Source organism: Canis aureus, chromosome 22 (genome assembly GCF_053574225.1).
Source record: "Canis aureus isolate CA01 chromosome 22, VMU_Caureus_v.1.0, whole genome shotgun sequence".
Classification (NCBI taxonomy): Eukaryota; Metazoa; Chordata; class Mammalia; order Carnivora; family Canidae; genus Canis; species Canis aureus.
The window spans coordinates 11,240,403-11,264,349 of record NC_135632.1 but is presented as its reverse complement, the minus strand read 5'-3'; the positions used below and the strand labels follow the sequence as shown (position 1 = coordinate 11,264,349).

General features: G+C 36.2%; 1 protein-coding gene across 2 annotated transcripts in view; it reads right to left on the bottom strand.

Moving 5' to 3' along the window:
• PLOD2 (procollagen-lysine,2-oxoglutarate 5-dioxygenase 2) overlaps positions 1–23,947 on the bottom strand; it is a 94,234-nt gene that overhangs the window by 48,032 nt on the left and 22,255 nt on the right. For both annotated transcript variants that reach the window (XM_077864793.1, XM_077864794.1), the window contains exon 2: positions 3,667–3,758. In XM_077864793.1, coding sequence (XP_077720919.1) covers positions 3,667–3,758 — 92 coding nt within the window. The remainder of the gene's footprint in view (positions 1–3,666; positions 3,759–23,947) is intronic.

Here is a 23,947-nt window from a genome sequence, read left to right as displayed (position 1 = left end):
TAAACATAGAGGGACATGTATTCCTTTGAATTAGTGTTTGTATTTTGGGGGTTAAAAACCCAGTAGTGCAATTACTGGGTTGTAGGTAGTTCTATTTTTAATATTTTGAGGAACCTCCCTACTATTTTCTAGAGTGGCTGCACCACTTTGCATTCCCATCAATACTGCGAGAGGGTTCCTTTTTCTCCACATCCTTGCTAACACTTACTGTTCCCTTGTTTTTTATTTTAGCATTCTGACTGGTGTGAGATGGTATCTTATTGTAGTTTTGATTTCCATTTTCCTGATAATGAGTGATGTTAAGCATCTTTTCATATATGTGTTGGCTATCTGGATGCCTTCTTTGGAGAAATGTCTGTTCACATCTTCTGCCTATTTTTTAAATTGGATTATTTGGGAGGTATTGAGTTGCATTGGTTCTTTATATATTTTGGATACCTAACCTTTTATTGGTTATATCATTTACAGATATCTTCTACCATTTAGTAGGTTGCCTTTTAGTTTTGCTGCTTATTAGAAAATAAATATTATTAGCTCCAATATCACTAAACACTGAACCAAATATAAACCTGTCTGGCAAAGCCCATGGGGCTCCTATTAGCCTCAGATCTCTAGTTATTACTTCATCACCACCTTTATTGCAGGTTACTGTCACTTAACAAGTTTTGGTGTAGTATCAAAGAAGAATATCTAAGATGACCTGAAATGACTGTTCAGATACTTACAGAAAAGAATTTTTTCATATTCTCCAAACATAAAATATGGATAGAGACTAACAAAAGTCAAAACTGATGTGGATCTGGATTCATATTGGGGCTAGTCTAAAAGAATTATTAGCCTAGAAGAATTATTAGTTTTTGCCCAAAAACTGGCCTCCACTGGTGCTATGACTTGTTACACTTCCACTCCAAAACCCTTCTGGATTTTTCCAATATCATAGTAATACCAGACCAGCTGCATTCAAGAGCCTGGTCTGTGCAACACTCCATGCTAAGTTCTATTCTCTACTTTCTTTCCACTCCATCAGTGTGTCAGACTTTAGTATGCATCAGAATCATGTAGAAGGTCTGTTAAAACACAGACTGCACTGGGGCACCTGGGTGGCACTGTCTGTTAGCTGTCTAACTCTTGGTTTCAACTCAGGTCCTGATCTTAGGGTCGTGATATCGAGCCCCACATCAGGCTGTGCACAAAGTGAGGAGTCTGCTTGAGATTCTCTCCCTGCTGTCCCTCCTGCTCATGTGTGTATTCTCTCTCTCTCAAATTTTAAAATAATAATAATAATAATAATAATAATAATAATAATAATAACAACAACAACACAGGGTCCTACTGTGTCTAGCAGGGTCCTATAGCCAGCGTTTGTAATTTAGTAGATCTCATGTCAAGCTTAAGAATCTCCTTTCTAGGGATGCCTGGGTGGCTCAGCAGTTGAGCATCTAATGCCTTTGGCTCAGGGCATGATTCTGCAGTCCTGGGATTGAGTCCCACATGGGGCTTCCTGCATGGAGCCCACTTCTCCCTCTGCCTGTGTCTCTGACTCTCTCTCTTGTGTCTGCCATGAATAAATAAAATCTTTAAAAAAAAAATCTCCTTTCTAACAATTTCCCAGATGATGCCGATGTTGGTGGTCTAAGGTCTACACTTTTAGAACTATTATGTTTCATAATTGGGAAGACAGTAAAAGTCACTCAAATGGGCTGGGTCCAAGAGCTGACATTTCATAGCTATGTACCCTGCAGCAACTTTTCCTTACCTAGAAACAAAGTAATATCTAACATATATACATGGTTTCAACAGTATACAACATATAAAGCTTCAAACAGTGCTTCACATATAAGGAACATCCCACACTTTCCCCAGTCCAAACTCTGAAGATCCCCCTTATTGGATTTCAGCATTATTCAGCATTAATTTACCCTGATTTCTCTGTTACTTCCATATGCCTATCAGTACATACCACTATATTTTTCCACGATCCTAACAAACTTCTTTTTTTAAAAGATTTTATTTATTCATGAGAGACACAGAGAGAGAGAAAGAGAGAGAGAGAGAGAGAGAGGCACATCACAGGCGGAGGGAGAAGCAGGCTCCCTGCATGGAGCCTTGACGTGGGACTCAATCCCGGTACTCCAGGATCACACCCTGGGCCAAAAGCAAGTGCTCAACCGCTGAGCCACCCAGGCATTCCATCCTAACAAACTTCTAACATGTTTATCATTTATCCTGCATTAAACATCTGGTTCTTAACACTAGATCTCTTTTCCAGCAGTGTTTAGCCTCCTTAATAGCTGCTCTATATTAACATCTGTACCTAGTCTCCCAGGGGGTCATGTAAAGGAATACTACCGGGGATCCCTGGGTGACTCAGTGGTTTAGCGCCTGCCTTTGGCCCAGGGCGCTATCCTGGAGCCCCGGGATTGAGTCCCGCATCAGACTCCTGGCATGGAGCCTGCTTCTCCCTCTGCCTGTGTCTCTGCCTCTCTCTCTCTCTATGTCTATCATGAATTAAAAATAAATAAATAAATAAAAATAAAGGAATACTACCTTTTTTTCTGCATTACATACTACAACAGCTCAGTTTTTCCCTAAGCAAAATAATCTTACTCTATTTTTTTTAGGTTGTGTTTTATTTGGTTGGTTAGTTTTTTTTGTTTTGTTTTGTTTTTAATTTTTTTTTTTTTTTTTTGTAAATATGTTCACTTTGTTTGTTGGTTTGTTTGTTTTCCTGCTTGGGATACACCCCCCCATCCACCGCTTATTTGTGGAAAAGACTTGGTTGACAGATCCTCACCTCTATTAAAAAAAGATAAGTAAATAAAAAAGGAAGGCCCTTCACAATCAGTTCACTAGTTATATCAAAGTCCCCAGGTTTCCTCTGATTATTTATCAATGAGATATTCCCCTGGAGGTCAGTCTTCTAAAAAGCCTTTTTGTGGGACACCTGGTTGGCTCAAGGATTAGGCATCTGCCTGCCAGCTCAGGGAGTGATCCCAGGATGCGGGATTGAGTCCCACACTGGTCTCCCTGCATGGAGCCTGCTTCTCTCCCTCTGCCTGTATCTCTGCCTCTCTCTCTCTCTGTCTCTAATAAATAAGTAAATAAAATCTTTAAAAGAATTAAAAATTAAAATAAAAAGCATTTTTGTAAACTATTTTTATAATGTTCACAAACTCCTCTGAAACAAACAACAGGAAAAGCAACTCTCAATAATGGGACAGAAAAGGGATCCCTTTCACCATCATGTTTCCAATTCTCTGTAAACAAAGAAACAGACTATGACAAACACATCCATTACAGAAAAAAACTCTTCAAAGTAAATGAAAAAAATTACTGTCAAATCTGTTACACTGTGCTTATACATGACCCCTCAAAAGAAACACAAATATATACAAATATATTTTTCTGTTGTTTTACAGAATGTGTTTATACAAAGCATTAGCAAGTATGAAGAAATTATTGTCCAAGTGGCATAGTATTAATAAGGTCAAAATGTACTCTTAAAACAATCAACCATTTGTTTTAATTATAAACTCAGCGACTATGTAACCAAATTTCAACTTCCTTGTGTGGATTGCGGATTGTGGTGGTGGCATTGTTATTGTCATAAAAATGTAGTTTAGTCACATATTCTAATATCTCCATGAATTAAAAGATATACTGTACCTTCACAGTATAATTGAAGTATCTAGCCGACTGCATAAATCGATGGAATCCATCACTTTCTTTTGTTGCTACAGTTATGACTAATAATTTATCTGCAAAGACAGAAGGAACAAACATAAGATGGTTTACCTAGAGGTTAAATGCTCCCACTTTACAACCCAATAGTGATTCAAGTCCTCATTAAATCTACCCATCTACCTCCTATTAATTTGTGTAATGAAGTCCTAAAAGCCACAACATTTACATCACTGTCAGTGCCTTTTTTTTTTTTTTTTAACAAATAAAGGAACCAAAATCAGCACTGCCCTAGAAAATACACAGCTTTTAGTCACCATATCATAACGGATGATTATTTTCTATCCAACATAAAACCACTTATTAGTAGGAGGAGGTAGATTTAAGCAATCATTTCAAAATATCCATAAAAGCTATTAAGGACAATCCTTATTAGGAAAATGTATGTGGAAAATGTATGTGGAAAATGTATAAAGGAAACAAGTACATTAGCAGATACCAAAAGTGCTGGGACATTTCTTTCAATCTGAGACATAAGAGAACCCATAGACTTAGAAAACAAAAGTTAACATCTTTTCAACATTCTAGGCACTAAGCTATATCGTTTGACTTACTTGCCTGTTACCAATAACAAAAAATTCACCAATTCATAATAGTCAACTAAGCAATAGGCAATTATTGGAAATAGCATTACTGCTCATAGAATTGAATTAAAAACAATTTCATATAAATCAAAGTATTTTTCCACCAAATTTGAAAATAATTAAAACAGTAAAATATGTAGGTGCAATACACATGAAGGAATAACAGATTCAAACATTCATGTTAACCAAAAATAGGAAAACATTTCCATGGAGATAAATAACATTCTTAGGTTTCTGTTTTTGGTTTTTTTTGGAGAAAGATATTTCTCATATAATTTTCACCATTATGAGAAGTAATACTCAAGGAAAATTAAGTTACTTTCATAAAGTTTTCAGGCTCTACGTAAATATATTTTAAGAGTACTTTTTAAATTAACTATTCTTTTTTTAAAAACAAAATTTCATTTGTAGAGTTTTAAACAAGGCTTAACTAATTATAAGAAACTGTGATATATTACCATTCACAATAAATTCTGAAAGAGAATACCAGATTTTAATAAATATTTTCTACATAAATCATAAGAATTATCTACAAGTTTAGATTTTAACTAGATGGATTTTGACACTTACCATTTTCAGTATAAAACTAACAGCAAAGATTTCAACATCCTAAATAGGAAAAGTAATGTTGGCCAGACCAGTGAGTAGACAAAAATGTTACCTAATCCAATGACTCAGAAGGCAAAATTTAAAATGTGTAGTCTGACTATGTCTGGCAATCTTATGCCAAATAAGGACTCCCGTTGTCTTACAATTATTGCTAATTACAAAAGCAAAACAAAACAAAACAAAAAAAACAACCAAATGATGAATAAATAATCTTATTAAGGAAAAGTATGTTTAATAGCCTTATATGTAAACATCTGTTTCCTCTTACATGCTATTCAGTATCATTACTATGATGCTAAATAAATCTTAATTGGGGGCAATAAAAAAAGTGTTGACATGTACTACTCACAAGTTCTCACCAATCAATTCAAGAGTCTAACTTGCTCACTATTTATGAAGTATTCTTGTTAAAATTTTAGCCTAAATTTGATACATACTTGATTTCACAATTGACCTATAAAATCAGTGGCAAAGAGGAAAAAGAATGGAAGGGAAACCAATATAGTATATTAACAGAATTAAGAGATAACTCAACCAAATGTAAGCTATGGAATTTAGTTGAGTCCTGATCTGAAAAACTAATGGCAGAAAGGTATTTCTGAGAAAATTAGGGAATTTTGAACACTAATTAGACGTTTGTTGATATAAGAAATTACTGCTAATTTTTTATTGTGTTAATGGCATTGATTTTTTTTGAAGAGTCCTTGTAATTTGATCTTTAAAAAGATTTTATTTATTTATTTGAAAGAGAATGAGCTAGAGAGCACAAGTGGGCGGAGGGCTCCCACTGAGCAGAGAGCCCTCTGCAAGGCTTGATCTCAGGAGCCTGGGATCATGACCTGAGCAGCAAGTAGCCACTTAAACGACTGAGCCACCCACGTGCCTCAAAGAGTCCTTATAATTTAGAAACACATATTTAAGTATTTACCCAATAAAATAATATACAGTATTTACAGTTTGTTTTAAAATTATCCCAAGGTTGAGGGAGGCAATGAAGGAGGAGGATAAAGATTAACTAAGATTGGCTATATATGTGATCACTGTTAAAACTGAATTCCTTTTGTATATGTTTGGAAATTCCTACAATTAAAAAAGAGTTCAACTATATGCACAATCCATAAACTTCCAATCAGAAAAATACTCAATATAAAACTTTTAACAGTCTAAACAAATCATCTAAAAATAATGAAATAGCAGAAATATTCAAACCAAAAAAATTGTAATTTAAACAACTATTATTAGTTCTTCACTCAATGCACCCACCACAATCAAAATGATAATGTGAGATGACAGAGAAAGGAAATGGGCTTGAGTAAGTGGCATCCATCAACCATTACCAAAACCAATCTATAACAGTGTCAAAGAAAAGGCAAATAGAAACTCAACTGTGACCAAATGTAACTTCTGTTGCCACTATCTGGCCCTATTATAAAATAGATTAATATGATTTGTATGAACAAGAAGCATGTAATGCATCTATAGAGTATGGTAGATTAGAACAACCATTTATTACTGAAAATTCACACCATGGCAAAAAATAAAAACTTCTGTTTTTACAATCTCCTCAAATGCCTATCATTATAGTAAGATTTAACATATGCTGAAGTGGCTAAATATATAGCTCTCTATAAAAATTCAGGTGAATATCAGAATTCCTCTAAAAACCAAGAAGTCAATTTATTTAGAAAAACCAAAATACACTATTAAATTCTCTCTTATTAATATAGTTCTGGGGGCAGAATGAATGCATTGTTAAAGAGTCATTTTTTTCTCCAAATAGTTGTTGACATAAGAGCAGAATTTATCAATATTTAGTGCTAACCTAATATATCAATATTTAGTGCTGACCTAAAGTTTCTTTTCAAAAGCAAAACAGGGACTTAAAATAGAAAATTTTTGAAAAAAAAAATTTTGTTAATATACCATCTGCAAATGCTAAAGCTGCACATAAAATTCATCTGAAATTCGTTGTCTTAAGGACAGTACTACATTAAGTAACTTAGCACTAGCTGCCTTTGAACCCATTACTGAAGGATAAATCTCTCATTTTTCCAAGAAAATTTTTTCACAAACAAGTCCTCAATTTTAAATTTGCAGATATCAAGAAAAGAATTCTAAAATAGGAGCTACAAATATACTATTCTCACTCTTCACCTAACTTATTTTATAACCAGATATGTCCTTTATCTATAAAGATCAGCGACTCTGAATTTTCTATTAAAGGAACATATTGCATCTTCCTAGTAATGGTTAGCATAGAGGCAGAGGCTAGTAAACTTTCACTGTAAAAGGACAAACAGTAAATATTTTATTTTTTTAAAGATTTTATTTATTTATTCATGAGAGACACACAGAGAGAGAGAGAGAGGCAGAGACACAGATTGAGGGAGAAGCAGGGTCCCCACAGGGAGCCCGATGTGGGACTCGATCCCTGATCCTCAGACCAAACAGGGGATCTCTCCCCAGGCCAAAGGCCGAGGCTCAACAGCCAAGCCCACCCAGGAGTCCCAATAGTAAATATTGGGACTTTGTGGACCACATATAATGTCTGTCTTGACTCTTTTCATTTTTTAAACACTTTAAAAAAAAAAAAGGATTATCAATTTTCTGGTCTTTCTTTACAAAAACAGTGAGTCAGATTAGGCCTAGGAGTCATGGTTTGCTACTGTAGTTGGCCATATGAATCTGAAGACAAGTAGTTGGGTTCAAATCCCAGCTCTACCATTTATTTGTTAGAAATTGGTCAGCTATGTGTGTTTCATATATATCTCATCTATAATATGTATGTAAAATAACACCTGCCAGATAGGTTTGCTGTAAGAATTAAATCGATTAATATATGCTAAGTGGCTGACACATTTTAAGGTCTACATATATCTACATAAATAGTATCTTCTTATTTCTACTCAACAAATCCATGGATGAGGTAGGCAATAGTTGTACAAATCTCAGCAGGTTATAACTCTTTTTCTCTACCAGAGTTATATACTCAAGAATCTGATTTCTCTTCCAACTCTCAAGATTTTATGATGCTAGTAATGACTGAAACACACACATACAAACCCAACCTATGTAAAAAACAGTTCAGGTTGAAGCTATTTATTCAAATAATTTAGCAAGAAAATACAGATATGCAACAGCCCCCTAAACCCACTTAACCCACTCCACTCATAGTTCTACAAAGCAATCAGAGTGATCTTTTCAAAACACTTAGATATCTGAACATGTCATTCCACTGCTAAATACCCTTAAATGGCTTTGCATTGCCCTTAGGAGGGTACCCAAGCTCCTTCACCTCAATGTGGTCCTTAACTGTGCCCCTCTTCAGTGTCACCCATTACCTCTCCCTCCTTTGTTCTCTCTGCTCCAATGGCCTGGCCTTTTTTGATTCTCCAACAGCATTTGCTTCTTCCCAAAGAGAGAGCCTATACAACATCATTATTTAATTCTCCTCCTGAACTCTTGATGGAGTCACTGGCTATTGAAATTTCAGATTCTTCCAATAGGCCATTTCTTTCGGGAGACTTTCCCTGACTACCTCTCTTTCAGGGCACTTACCACAAATTATATATCAACATTCACGATTATTACTTGAGATTAAAGTCTCTCCCACCAGCTAGACTATAAATGTCTTACAGGATGTCTTTTTCTCAACACTACACCTCCAAACTGTATCAGTGTTTAGCATATAGCAGGTTCTTAATAAACATTTGTTGAATGAGTAGATTTGGGAACAAGTAATGCTATGCTTCATGTGAATGTGTGTGTAAAATAATTTGTTCTCAACAAAATCCCTGTCATTAGCTTTATTATCTCCAATTCATAGATGAAGAAAGTAAGGTTTATTATTTTTTAAAGATTTTATTTATTTATTCATGAGAGACACAGAGAGAGAGAGAGAGAGAGAGACAGAGGCAGAGACGCCGGCAGAAGGAGAAGCAGGCTCCATGCAGGGAGCCCGATGTGGGACTCCATCCCAGGTCTCCAGGATCATGCCCTGGGTTGAAGGTGGCACTAAACTGCTGAGCCACCTGGGCTGCCCAAAAGTAAGGTTTAAATAAATTAAACAATTTCACTGAAGTCACTCAATCTGTTATTAGCAAAGCCAGAAATAGACAGACCTTCAGCTATTTCTCAAAATTCATTTCTTTATGATGATTCATGTGGACTTACTTGCTAGTGAGAAGTCAAGAGACTAGATGTAAACTCTGAGTTTTACTACATGTGTAGAAAAGAGATAACATAGCAAGCCTGAAACTTCTATCCTTAGAAAGACCTGTATGCAGGGAAGGTCCTTGGCTGTCATCTGGAAAATTGGATTTGGGGAGGGTTCCCATCATTCCCAATAATAATGGTTCACTGTCCCTAAAATTGAGAAACAATGTACTTATGCTGAACAGCTGCTTTCCTTCTATAAGTTTGGAATTTTGATACAGAGGCATATGTGACCAGCCCCCACTAAAAACCATGGGCACTGAGTCTCTAATGAGCTTTCCTAATAAAACATGTGTTGTCACAGTTAGTTGGTAGGGGAATTAAACAAACCCTGTGGGACTCCACTGGGAAAGACTATTGGAAGCTGTGTCTGATTTCCCTGGATTGGCTAGGTACCTTTTTCCCTTTGCTGATTTTGCTTAATATCCTTTCACTATAATAAATCACAACAATGAGTATGACTTATATGATAAATCCTCTTAGTCCTCCTAATGAATGGTTGAATCTGGTGATGGATGGCCTTGAGGATACCAGACCCAACATGCTTCTAGTTATAGGCAGCAAATCTTCAACTGAATAAGACATTATGGGCCTAACTAGTTATGTGTCTGATAAAGGGCTAGTTACAGAGAGACAGAAAAGACTCCAAACAGGCTCCAGAGAAGAAGTATTTGATACACAAGCCAATTGCACTCTGTTCCCACCCCCATCCCCCCGAGAGTCATTTCATTTTTTTAAAGATTTTGTTTATTTAGAGAGAGAGAGAGAGAGAGAGAGAGAGAGAATGCACAAGTAGTGGGAAGGGAGCAGAGGGAGAAGAGGTAGATTCCCTGTTCAGCGGGGAACCGGATGTGGGGCTTGATTCCAGGACCCTGGGATCATTACCTGAGCTCAAGGTAGAAGCTTAACTGCCAGAGCCACCCAGGTAGCCTAGTCATTTTATATTAATGTAAATTGTGAACTCATGAATAATGTAGCAAAGCCCACTTCTTTTACAGAGGAGGAAACCAAGACCTAAAGAGAAAACAAGACTTGTCTGGGATCCTGCAACTCAGTGATAGCCAATCTAGGACTGGAACTCAAGTTTCTCAATTATTAAAAGCATGGTATTCCTAGGTCTTATTGAACAGTTTTGTTGCTTTCTGAAGTACTGAGTCACCCAAACACTATGACAATTAAACCAAAGTTACAGTGTGTAGGTACCAAGAAAACAAATTTCATTTTCTGGAATTGTTAAAAAGAAAACAGTAATTCAAAACAAAAATTCCTTAAGAACAATTAATGCCAAAAATTTCAACAAAGATAAAACCTAAAACGGATGTGCCAAAGAGACATCAAAGAATTCCTTAGGATTTTTGTAGTAAAGAGGAGAGAAAAGGAAATATTAAAAAAAACAAAACAAAAAAAAAAAAAAAAAACAACCTTCCAATCACTAATCACAGGGAACAGCTTCCCACATTAGCATTAGCATTCAGAGGGGTGCTTGAGCTTCCACTGCCCACTCTGGACAGTGCACAGATACACAGTAATCAAGAGATGTGCCATGAGGTAGTACCGGAAAGGGTAGTATGCAGGATGACCAACCACCCCAGGCTGCCCAGCAATCAGGAGGTTCTCAGAGCACAGGGATTTCAGTTTTTAAACTTGGAATGTCCTGAGCAAATCAGGACAATCTGGTCACTGTAGCAACATGTGCGGTGGGATTAGAGAAGGTGAGTACTGCCAGTTATGCAGAAAAGACTGGATGACAGATGGTCCAGGAGCCAAATCGTAGGGAGGCATTAAGTTAAGGATAAACTCTTCCTAGAGCCAGAAGTCCAACCAAGACCACATACCAAGTGAAACAGGACCAGACTTAGACCACCAAAGGTTTTAGGCACCAAAAGGTCAAAGTAGAAAAAGACCACCTGTCACTCATAAGTATTTCAAACCATAATATGCATTTTTAAACTTTTTTTAAATAAAAAATTGTACATACACTAAAATTATAATTGCCTTTTTCAAAAGGTTTTCTGATTTTCTTTTTGGGTTTCCCATGTTTCCTGATGATATATATATATATATATATATATATACACATATATACATATATATATATATACACATATATATATATATATATATATATATATATATATATACACATATATACACATACCCATGTTTAGTCTACTAGGTAACCTAGTATTGACTAGAAGATAAATTTCAAGACACGGTCAAAAGAGATATTTATATTATGTCCAAAAATTCCTAGCAGCTAGTTGCTTTCACAGTGCTATGAAAGCTCAAAGGCATTTAAGAATAGCATACAAACAGATAATTATATTGCAAAAAAACATCAAAATTGGTATCTCTGTAGTCAGTAAAACTTGTATAACTACGATAACATCAGAATTTTAGAGTGAGGTGTGTGGACCCTTCATAACTATATTAATCATAGTAATCATAGATGGAGGAAAACCTTGATTTAAATACAGACTTAATAAATTTAAGTAGATTTGTTTGAATAAATTTATATTCACCTAATCGCAAAAGTATTAACACATTTTAGAAAAACATTAACATATACATATGACCATGAGTATATGTATATGAATATATACATATGAATCTATTCAAACTGTGTAAAAAGAAAAGAACAAACTTTATTCAGAACTCCAAATCAATAACTCTCTTTGGTAATACCTCACCATACCCCACCATCCCTCACATCCCTATGCATGACCTAAATTTTAAGAACTCAACCTAAAGGTTGATTGACAAGAAAAAAACTAAAGGAGGGCAGCCTGGGTGGCTCAGCGGTTTAGCACCGCCTTTAGCCCAGGGCCTGATCCTGGAAACCCGGGATCAAGTCCCATGTCAGGCTCCCTGCATGGAGCCCGCTTCTCCCTCTGCCTGTGTCTCTGCCTCTCTCTCTCTCTCTCTCTCTCATGAATAAATAAAATCTTAAAAAAAAATAAATAAAGGAGATCCACTTGGCATCTACATCCAGCAACATGCCTTTCCCAGCAACATGGAGATAAAAATGCAAGGATTGATTACTGCCAAAAACCATACAGTGAGGTCCACCAAATTGTGTCTAGAGTTTAGAAAGGGAAACTAAAATTTAAACACCAAGAATGATCGTGGGAAGGAAGACTTCAATCAGGGTAAGTAAAACATGATTTAAAAAAATAAAGAATAAAAAGTGTCCTAAGGGCTTTACCTGAATATAAACTCAAATATGAGTCAATATGTGAGACAGCTAGCCAAAACAAACAAAAAAACTACCTTAACAAGAGAGGTGATGATCCCTCTGTAACCAGTGCAGCCCATCCATGGAAAATTATGAGATATTTGGCATGATACATTGAGGAAAATTTTGACAAACATAGAGACTGACCAAGCACAGCTGAAGGTCTGGCAATTATTTCACATATTGAATAGTCGAGGGATTGAGAATTTTTCTACCTGAAAAAAAGATTCAACACCTCCCTGCCTCATTATATTTGAGAAGAAAACAAACAAACAAACAAACAAACAAACAGATCTCCTCTATCTTATTTTAAAGAAGATAACTGGCTGGGGAAGAATTAATGGAGAGATGGCAGATTTTATATCAGTATTATCAGGCTGCTGTAGCAAAATACCATAGAGCCGATACCCTATAAACAACAGGAATTTATTTCTCACAATTTCTTGAGGCTGAAAGTCCAAGATTACACCACCAGCATGGTGAGGGCCATTTTCCTGGTTCACAGCCAGCACCTTCTCCATCTGTCTTCACATGGTGAAAAGGGCTGGGATCTCTTTGGAGCCTCTTTTATAAGAGCACTAACCATATTCATGAGGTCTCTACCCTTGTGACTTAAGCACCTCCCCAAGACCCTACCTTCTAATACCATCACCCTTGGGAGTTAAGTTTTCAAGATATAAATATGGAAGGGATACAGACGTTCAGATCACAGCAAATACAAAGTACAATTAAAAGCATCCAGGATGAACAGACTATGTTAGAAAAGTAGTATTTCCTACCTTTATCACCATTAATACAAAGAGGATAGGTCAATTTTCCAGGATTTATGACCTGGAGGGCACACTTGATCCATTCAAAATATACCTTGATTATCATTTTAATGTCATAGGGAAAAGGTGCTGCTCCTTTCACAAATAGAACAGATTTTGATTTGTAAGAATTCCAAGGGTTCAAAGGTTACAGCAACCTCCAAAATAGAAAGATGTACCAGTAATGAGAACCTCCTTTCAGTGGGACGGGGTAACCCATCTGCTAGCCAAATGCTTTAGCAGAGACTATAAATTGACTGCCAAAAATCTGGTCCCAAGGTTATGTAGTTTGTTCAAACAAATGTGATTTATTGCTGTTTATTCCATCTTTTACATAGGCACTAAAAATATTTCCCAGACTCATAAGTAAAGGGCATCAATAGTAAAGTTAACAACCAGTACAAAGCAGCAGAAGCTGAGATAATATATTCTTGCTAATTCAAGTACAAATGAAAAGAAGTGTTGCCCTTGGGCAGAGGCCAAGCTGAAATGGACTTGTGGCCAAGCAAGCCATGCTCTAAGAGAAAGTTGTTAAGGATGAGGTGTCTGAACCAAAATGACCTTACTCCTCCATAATGGGAAAAAAAAAATTCATTATGAAGTCTGCCTAACCTAAAGGAATAAAAATAAATGAATCTGGAATGCAAAATTAAAAGCACACCTGGGGATCCCTGGGTGGCGCAGCGGTTTGGCGCCTGCCTTTGGCCCAGGGCACGATCCTGGAGACCCAGGATCGAATCCCATGTCGGGCTCCCGGTGCATGGAGCCTGCTTCTCCCTCTGCCTGTGTCTCTGCCTCTCTCTCTCTGTGTGACTATCATAAATAAATAAAAATTTATAAAAAAAAATTAAAAAAAAATAAATAAAAGCACACCTGATAAAGTAGGGAGTGGCTAAAATAGAAACAGAAAAAAGTCAACTTTCACTCCTCATCTTCAAGTATAAACGTTTGCTGCTTCTACTCTACATTGTCACGAACACATTACAAACACTTTTTTTTTTTTAAAGAAAGGCATTTTCCATTGTATCCATCTTGCACAAAATGAGTACATTTAATCTGAGCAGGAGTCCATCCTCACATTGTTTGGAAAGTTTTATGGCATCTATTTTGGCCGCTCAGAATCCTCCCCCCAAAACTTGCTAGTTCTCCACATTGTTCAACAAATTGAACTTGCCATATAAGAGATTACTAGAAAATTGAATCTGTATATATGATACTGGGGAACGTAAAATTAAGTGTAGATGATTTGATTTCTACAACTATAGATACCTTCTATGAAATTACTATAAGACTCCAAAAAAATCCCCAAGAAGCTTTATTGTTTGTGCTGTAAATGGTCATAAACTTTCATCTTTATGTAAGAGAAATATCCTATTTTTTTTGAAAGTATGGCTAGAAATTATAAGAAACATTCTATCATTCCCAAGTTAGAGATTTAAAAAATGTTTATATATATAGATGACTGATTTTTCCTTCCTCAGCCACTCAAATTAATAATTTACTTTTTTGGACTGAATGATAAATTAGGAAGTGCTATTCCTTCTCAGTCCTTTCTCTCAGACCTCTAGCTAACTTTCCCTCAAGAGATACCAATAATGTTGTTCTTATGCATGCTTCAAAAGTTGTCAATGTATATCCTACACTCCAATTTTGCCTATTTTAACTTTTTTATTATTCAATTTATTTGAAACAAAAAAGCAAAAAACTTTCACCCATTTCTCCTATCTGCCCCTTCCAACTCCCAACCAACCATTGGTAGTTAACCTCTGGCAACCACCAACCTATTCTCTGTATCTATGAGTTTGGTTTATATATATTTTAGATTGCACATATAAGAGTGATCATATGGTATTTGTCTTTGACTTATTTCACCTAGCATAATGCCCTCATGGTCCATCCATGTTGTCACAAATGGCAAGATTCATTCCTTTTTACGGCTGAGTAATATTCCATTGTATATATGCACTGCATTTCTTTACCGATTTAGCCATCAACAGACACTTAGTTTGTTTTCAGATCTCGATATTGTAAATACTACTACAATGGACATGAGAGTACATATATAACTTTGAAATTAGCATTTTCATTTTTTCAAATACCCAGAAATGGAATTCCTGAATTATATGGAATTTCCATTTTTAATTTTTTGAGGAATCTCCACAGTGCTTTCCCCAGTGACTGGACCAATTTATATTCCCATCAAGAGAACACAAGGGTTCCCCATTTTCCCCCCATCCTTGTCAACACTTGTTATTGTTTATCTTTTTGACAATAGCCATTCTAGTAAGTATGTGGTGATCTCATTGTGGTTTTGATCTGCATTTCCCTGATGACTAATCACGTTGAGCATCTTATGTGTCTGCTGACCATCTGTATCTCTTCGTTGGAAAATATCTATTCAGACCCTCTACCTATTTTTTAATCAATTGTTTTATTGTTGTTGAGTTGTATGAGTTCTTTATAATAAATTTTGGATATTACCCCCTTATCAGAAGTAGGGTTTGCAATTTTTTTTCCCTTTCAGTAGATTGTCTTTTCATTTTGTTGATGGTGTCCTTTGCTGTTAAGAAGCTTTATAGTTTGGGACACCTGAGTGGCTCAGCGGTGGAGTTCAGGGTGTGATCCCAGATGCCTGGGATCAAGTCCCGCAATGGGCTCCTTGCATGGAGCCTGCTTCTCCTCCCTCTGCCTTTCTGTGTCTCTCATGAATGAATAAATATTTTTTTAAAAAAGAAGCTAACTAAAAAGCTTTTGTTTATTTTGTTGCTTTTGATGCTTTTGTTTTGGGGGTCAGATTCAAAAAAATCGTTGTCAAGACCAATGCCAGGGAGTTTATCACCTATATTTTCTTCTACGAGTTCTATGATTCAGGTCTTACATTCAAGTCTTTAATCCACTTTGATCAACTTTTGAATATAGTGTAAGGTAGTGGTCCAGTTTCATTCTTTTGCATGTGGCTGCCCAGTTTTCCAAACTCAACTGGTTGAAGAGACTGTCGTTTCCTCATTGCATATTCTTGGTTCCTTTATGATAAATTAATTGACCACATGTGAGTTTATTTCTGGGTTTTCTATTCTGTTCCATTGATCTGTATGTCTGTTTTCATGCTAATACCATACTATTTAACTACTACAGCTTTGTAATATTGTTTGAATCATAGAATGTGATGCCTCCAGCCTGTTCTTCTTTCTCAAGTTTGCTTTGGCTATTCAAGGTCTTTTATGGTTCCATAAAAATTCCAGAATTGTTTGTTCTATTTCTGTGAGTAATGCCTTTGGAATTTGGATAGGGATTGCATTAATTTTGCAGATTGCTTTGAGTAGTATGGACATTATAGCAATATAAACTCTTCCAATTCATGAGCATAGAATATCTTTCCACTTATTTATGTGTCCTTCAGTTTCTTTCAATAATATAATAATTTTCAACATATAGGTCTTTCGCTTCCTTAAATTTATTACTAGGTATTTTTTATGCAACTGCAAGAGGGATTGTTTCCTTAATTTCTCCTTCTGATAGTTCATTAGTGTATAGAAACACAATAGAATTTTGCATAAAGCCTACAGCTTTACTAAATTCATTTATGTTCCAACAGTTTTTTGATGAAATTCTGATTCTCTCTATATAATACCATGTCATCAGCAAATAGTGACAGTTTCTCTTCTTTCTTTCCAATTTGAATGTCCTTTTTCTTGCCAATTTCTCTGGCTAGGACTTCCAATACTACGTTGAACAAAAGTGACAAGAATGGGCATCCTTGTTTTGCTCTAGATCTTAAAGTAAAAGCTTTCATTTTTTTTATTTTTATTTATTTATGATAGTCACAGAGAGAGAGAGAGAGAGTCAGAGACACAGGCAGAGGGAGAAGCAGGCTCCATGCACCAGGAGCCCGACGTGGGATTCGATCCTGGGTCTCCAGGATCGCGCCCCGGGCCAAAGGCAGGTGCTAAACCGCTGGGCCACCCAGGGATCCCAAGTAAAAGCTTTTAGTTTTTTATTACTATGTTAGCCTTATTATGTTGAAGTAGATTCCCTCTATGCCCACTTTGTTGTAGGGTTTTATCATAAATGGATGTTGAATTTTCTCAAATTATCTGCCTCTATTGAGATGATCATATAATTATTATCCTTCATTTTGTTAATGTGGTATATCATATTGAAAAATTTGTGGATGTTGATTCATTCCTGCATCCCTGGAATAAATCCTGCTTGATCATGGTGCATGATCCTTTCAATCATTGCTGAATTCAATTTGCTAATATTCTGTTGATGATTTTCACATCTATGTTCATCAGGGGAATTGGCCTGTAATTTTCTTTTCCAGAAAGACATCCTTGCAGTCAGGGACCCTTGTCTAGTTTTGCTATCAGGGTAATGCTGGGCCTTTTACAATGAGTTTCAAAGAGTTCCCTCCTTTTTTATTTTTTGGAAGAAAATGAGAAGGAGTGGTATTAATTCTTCTTAGAATGTTTGTTAGAATTCACCAGTGAAGCCCGATCTTGGACCTGGTTTTTGATTACTGATTTGATCTCCTTTCCAGTAATCAGTCTGTTCAGATTTTCTATTTCTTCATGATTCAGTGGTGGTAGTTGTATAGTTCTAAGAATTTATCCATTTTTCCCATTTGTCCAATGTGTTAACAAATAGTTATTCATAATAATATTTATGATCCTTTTTATTTGTGATGTTTGGGCACCTGGTCGCTCAGTTGGAAAAGCATCTGACATCTTTGGGTCATGAATTTGAGCCCCACATTGGGTATAGAGATTACTTAGATAGATCTATATATTTCTGTGATATCAGTTGTAACTTTTATTTCATTTCTGATTTTATTTGAGGCCTAATTTTTACTTTTTTCTTTTATTTTTCTGTGAATCTAGCTAATGGTTTTTTAATCTTTTCAAAGAATCAGCTCTTAGTTTCAATGATATTCTCTATTGTCTTTTTAGTCTCTATATCATTTACTTCTACTCTAATCTTTATTACTTTTTTTCCTTCTATTAACTTTAGGCTTCATCTGTTCCTTCTTTTTCTAGTTCCTTGAGATATAAAATTAGTTGTCTGAGACTTTTCTTGTTTCTTGAGGTAGGCATTTATTGCTATGAACCTCTTTCCTAGAATTGCTTTTGCTGCATCTCATAAATTTTGATATGTTATATCTCCATTCTCATTTGTCTCAAGATATTTTAATTTCCCTTTTGATTTCTTCTTTGATCCATTAGGTGTTTAGTAGTATGTGGTTTAATTTCTATAGACTTGTGAATTTTCCAGTTTTCTTCATATAATTAATTTCTGGATTCACATCATCGCAGTCAAAAAAGATGCTTGATATTATTTCAATCTGCTTAAATTTATTAAGACTTGTTTTGTGGACTAACCATATGGTCTATCTTGGAAAATGTTCCATGTGTTATTGAGACGAACGTATATTCTGTTGCTTTAGGTGGAATGTTCTGTTAAGTCTATCTGGTCTAATGTATCTTTTAAGATTGATGCTTTTAAACTGATTTTCTGTTTGGATGATTTATCCATTGATGAAAGTGGATCACCTACTGTTAAACTCACCTACTGTTATTTGTTGCTACTTCTCCCTTTAGATCTGTCAATATTTGCTTTATATATTTATTTACATATGTTAGGTGCATAAATATTTACAACTACTTCTTCTGCTACTTCTTCTTGGAGAGCCCTTTAACATTATGTAACATCCTTTTTTGTAACTCATTACAGTCTTTGTTTTAAAGTCTACTTTGTCTGATATAAGTATAGCTACCCCAGCTTTCCTTTACTTTCCATTTGCATGGAATATGTTTTCCCATCCCTTCACTTCCCATCTGTGTGTGTCCTTCATCTAAAATTAGTCTCCTATAGACAGCATAAAAATGGGTCTTTTTTTTTTAATTCATTCTGCCACTCCATGTCTTTTGACTGGAAAATTTAGTTCAGTGATATTTAATGTAATTATAGATAGGTATGTGTTTATTGCCATTTTGTTAATAGTTTTCTGGCTATTTTGTAGTTCAAAAATTTTTTGCATCTCTTTAAAATCTACATATCTTTGAGATATTTTCAAATGTAATCCAGCTACACTGTATTCCATCATATAGATAAACTACAATTTAATTAAACACTATGGTAGTGACAGTATTTACATCATTTCCAATCCAATGCAGTACTAAAAAAAAAAATCTGTAATGGAAAATGATTTATTTAAGTATTTGTTACATATAAGATTGTATCTGTAAAATAAACCAAAAAAAGAATTTCTGGGTCAAACATTTTCCTCCCATTTACCATTTATCTTTTGACTTTGTTTTGATTGTATGATTTTTGCCAGGCAGAATTTCTTTTTTTATAGCACTGTTTTTATCAGGCATTAACTCATGTTTTCTAGGTTTTAAAAAGGCTTTCTACCCGTTACAGTTATACAACAGTATAGTATAGTATTTTCTTCTAGTACTTTCATAATTTCATTTTTTCACATTTCTTTCTTTTATCATATAGCTACTGTTGAACAAATGGCTGAATCTGAGATTTTCTCTCATAGTATTCCAAACAAGGAAGCTGTTAGATTCCATTCTGAATTACCAAAACTTATGATGAATTAACACAATAATGCTTTATGAAAAATATTACTTATTTCAACTAAGACAGGAAAGTGATCTGTGATTGTTTTAAAGACAGAATAACCCAAAAGGTAGTTGATACATTTCAAAGTGTACATATCCACAAAACACTAAAAATAACAGGAAGATAACACTGGTTCATAAAGGTTTTTTTCTAAGTAAAATTGGCTTTCTAACACTATTTTGACTGGATATAAAGCTCTATATAGAAGGTTCTCTATGCTCTCATCTGCCACTGACAAAAATACACCTATGGTGTAATTACCTGTCCCAATCAGCTCCCTGTTGCCTAAGTGCCTGTTTTTCCTCCCTTTTTATTTCTTCTTTCAAATTTGGATAGTGACTTACTTGAATTGTGAACCACGTCATACGTTAAAATACATATATGGATGATTCTCTCTGACAAGTCATTGTCAGACAAGTCCAGCCTGTGTCCAATTAACCTCACAACCTTGAGACAGCCATCCACTCAGTAGAGCCTCAATCACATCAGCCATGATGCATCAGAATCCCTGCACTACATACAGTCTCAGATATAGGCAAATTCCATGATGTGGGGATGGTATGGTATGGGTAAGCATGTACCTCAACATGGAGCTTAGAAGACTCGAAGAACAGCAGCCTCAAAGATGGGATATGACTGCCATCATGCAGTTTACATGCAACATGGTAGACAAAAACCAAACAAAATATTTCATCTAACTTATAGGGCTAAAGAGAAAGGGGGTAGTATAGAGAATCTTGAATGTGCTACAGTTTTGGATAGCATAACCCAGTTTCACTGAGAGGGTAACGTGAAATATATGAAGTGAGCTAGTTAGGCAGACACCTCAGGAAAAGCTTTCCAGTAAAAGGAAACAAAGAATACAAAGAATCAGACTTAGATAGGTTCAGTCCTCATATGTCCTTGGGATAGTGAGGAGAGGACACTACAGGCACCAGAATAAGCAGAAGAGACTAAGCAAGAGAAAATGAGATGAGTTCAGAAATCAGAGTGAATAGATTGTGCAGGGCCTACTAGGTCATTGTAAAGATTTTCCTTTTGCTCCATGCAATGGGAAGCTATTAGAGGATTTTGAGTGAAAGGATGACCTAACAGTTGCTGAATTACTACTACTACTACTACTACTACTACTACTACTACTACTACTACTACTGTTAATAGCAGTGTCTACCATGTAGATACTATTAACTAATTTAATCCAAGTACCACAATGTGATATAATGATTTGGTCATTGGAATGACTAAATATATATTTCTTAGATATAATTTGGTCTTCATCCACAATTCCTCCATCCATAATTCAGAGCCATAAAGGTGAAATGGGTATCTTGTTATTAATGTAAGTGACTTTTGAACCTCACCCAAGGGTGGGGGTTGGTTGTCAGGAGGATTAACCATGTGATTAGAGGGTTGGAACCTTCAGTCCCACATCCTGACCTCTGGAGAGGGGAAAGGGATGGGAGGTTGAATCAGACAATGGCCAATGACTTAGTCATTCATGACAATGCAATGAAGCTTCCATAAAAATCCAAGACCACTGGGTTCAAAGAGCCTCTGGGTTGGTAAACACATCGAGAATAGCATGCCTGGATAGGGCATGGAAACTCTGCACCTTCTCCCTATACCATGCCTTCTGCATCTCCTCCATCTGGATATTGATACATATACTTTACTATGTCCTTTAATAAACTGGTAGAAGTATGTTAGTGTTTCCCTGAATTCTGTGAGACACTCTGGAAAATTAAAGGAACCTAAGAAGACGTTCATTGGAACCTCCCGTCTATAGCCATTCGGTCAGAAGCACATGTTGTTTAGCAACTAGTGTCCAAAGTGGCGGGTGGGGGACAGTCTTATAGGACTGAGCCCTTCACCTGAGAAATCTGATGCTATCTCCAGAGTAGATGGTGTCAGAATTGAGTTGAATTCTCAGACACTTGGCTGGTGTCTGAGAATCACTTGGTATTACTGGAGAAACTACCACCATTGGCATTGCGCCCAGAAACCCAAAAAAGATACAACTATTCCAACGTTATGTTTAAATATGTTGCTCCAAAATAAACAGACTATAAATGACAGGACCAAGATTTGAACCCTGATAACCTGGCTCCAAAGTCTGTCTCATAACTGCTATACAATACTGTGTCCCAGGATGCCTGGGTGGCTCAGTGGTTGAGAGTCTGCCTTTGGCTCAGGTCGTGATCCAGGGTCCTGGGATTGAGTCCTGCATTGGGCTCCCTACAGGGAGCCTGCCTCTCCTTCTGCCTATATCCCTGCCACTCCCTTCGTGTCCCTCATGAATAAATAAATAAAATCTTTTTTCTTTTTTTTAATATTTTATTTATTTATTCATGAGCGACAGAGAGAGAGAGAGAGAGGCAGAGACACAGGCAGAGGGAGAAGCAGGCTCCATGCAGGGAGCCTGACACGGGACTCGATCCCGGGTCTCCAGGATCATACCCTGGGCTGCAGGCAGCGCTAAACCGCTGCGCCACTGGGGCTGCCCAAATAAATAAAATCTTAAAAAAAAAAAAAATGTCCCATAACCAGACTGAAGTTTAACAGGATTACTCTGGTTGCTATGACTGAAAGAAGTCAAGGATAAAATCAGGAAGCCGGATTGGGAGAGTGCTTACGATAATCTAGGGTAGAGGCCATGCTGATATAGATCAAGGAGTAGTAGCAGTAAAGAAGATAAAAAGTGATCAGTTTGGATATATTTTGAAGGTAAATTAAACAAAACTGATGGACAGATTAAATGTGAGATTTGAGAAAAAAGGAGTAGAGAAGAACTCCCAATTGTTTAAGAAGATTAACCTTAAAAGTTCAGTCTGCTGTGTGGGTAAAGAGGTAAGAAAATGTTTAAATTAAAAGTATTTACTGTGCCCCTCTAGATCATAAAAATATCTAAGATTTTATTTATCTATTCATGACAGACACACAGAGAGAGGCAAAGACATAGGCCGAGGGAGAAGCAAGCCTGATGCGGGACTCAATCCCAATATCCCAGGATCATGACCTGAGCCAAAGATAGATGCTCAACCACTGAGCCACCCATGTGCCCCAATAATAAAAATATCTAAATGCCATATTCCCTATCCTGAGGGGGATACAATCCCTATAACTTTTCCTTTGTCATTTGTTTGCTCCTGAAAGAATTATGGACACCAACTATCAGACAACCTAAATGTAGATTAAGTGTCCTATTAGAACGCATAAAGCAGAATAATAACTGAGCCAATCCTAAAATGTGAAGCTTTCCTGTACTTTATAATATTTTATTTAGATTCCCATTGGTTTTAGGCAGAAATCAAAAGAGGTTTTCTTTAAAAAAAAAAAAAAAAAAAAAAAGAACTATATGTAGGGGCATCTGGGTGGCTCAGTTGGTTGGGTATCTGTCTTTGGCTCAGATCATGATCCTGGGGTCCTGGGATCAAGTTCCACAACTGGCTCCCTGCTCAGTGGAGAGCCTACTTCTCTCTCCCTCTGCTTGCTACTCCCCATCTTGTGCTCTCTCTCTCAAATAAATAAAAAATCTCATAAAAAAACTATTTGTAGAATAAGCAAGGCATAGTTGCACATTCCCGTATAAATTTCATCACTTTGAGTCATTAGTAAGAAATGTGTTACAAGGATTAGAACATGTACGTTGAAAAGCAACTGGGGAAAAGAAATATCAGCTATTGGCAAAGAGCACTGTTAGAGGACGATCACTGTGAAAAAGCTGATCTCTCTCTTTCTCTCTTCCCCGTCTCTTGTATAATCATATTCTATTAATACCTAGCTGCAACATATTAGAAATGAATGGTTAACTGGTTCTTCAAAAAGAACAAAAACATAGCAAGGCATTAAGTAATCATACACATATTTAAAGCAGATGTTTATAAAACAGCTCTCTTTTGAATGCAGTCTAATCTTAGGAGTATCAATCCATCCAGAGCAGGGTACTCTTGGAGACTAGGTCAGGTTGTACCTGAATAAGTCAGCATTTCAGTCACAGTGTCACATAGGACCCACTGATGTGAGGAATCCCCCAAAATCCAAGCTCTCAAGAGTAAAACAAGGAGACTTTCCCACTGCTGAAAGGGTTCCTGACATTACTCATCAGAGAACAGCTCCCCAGTGCA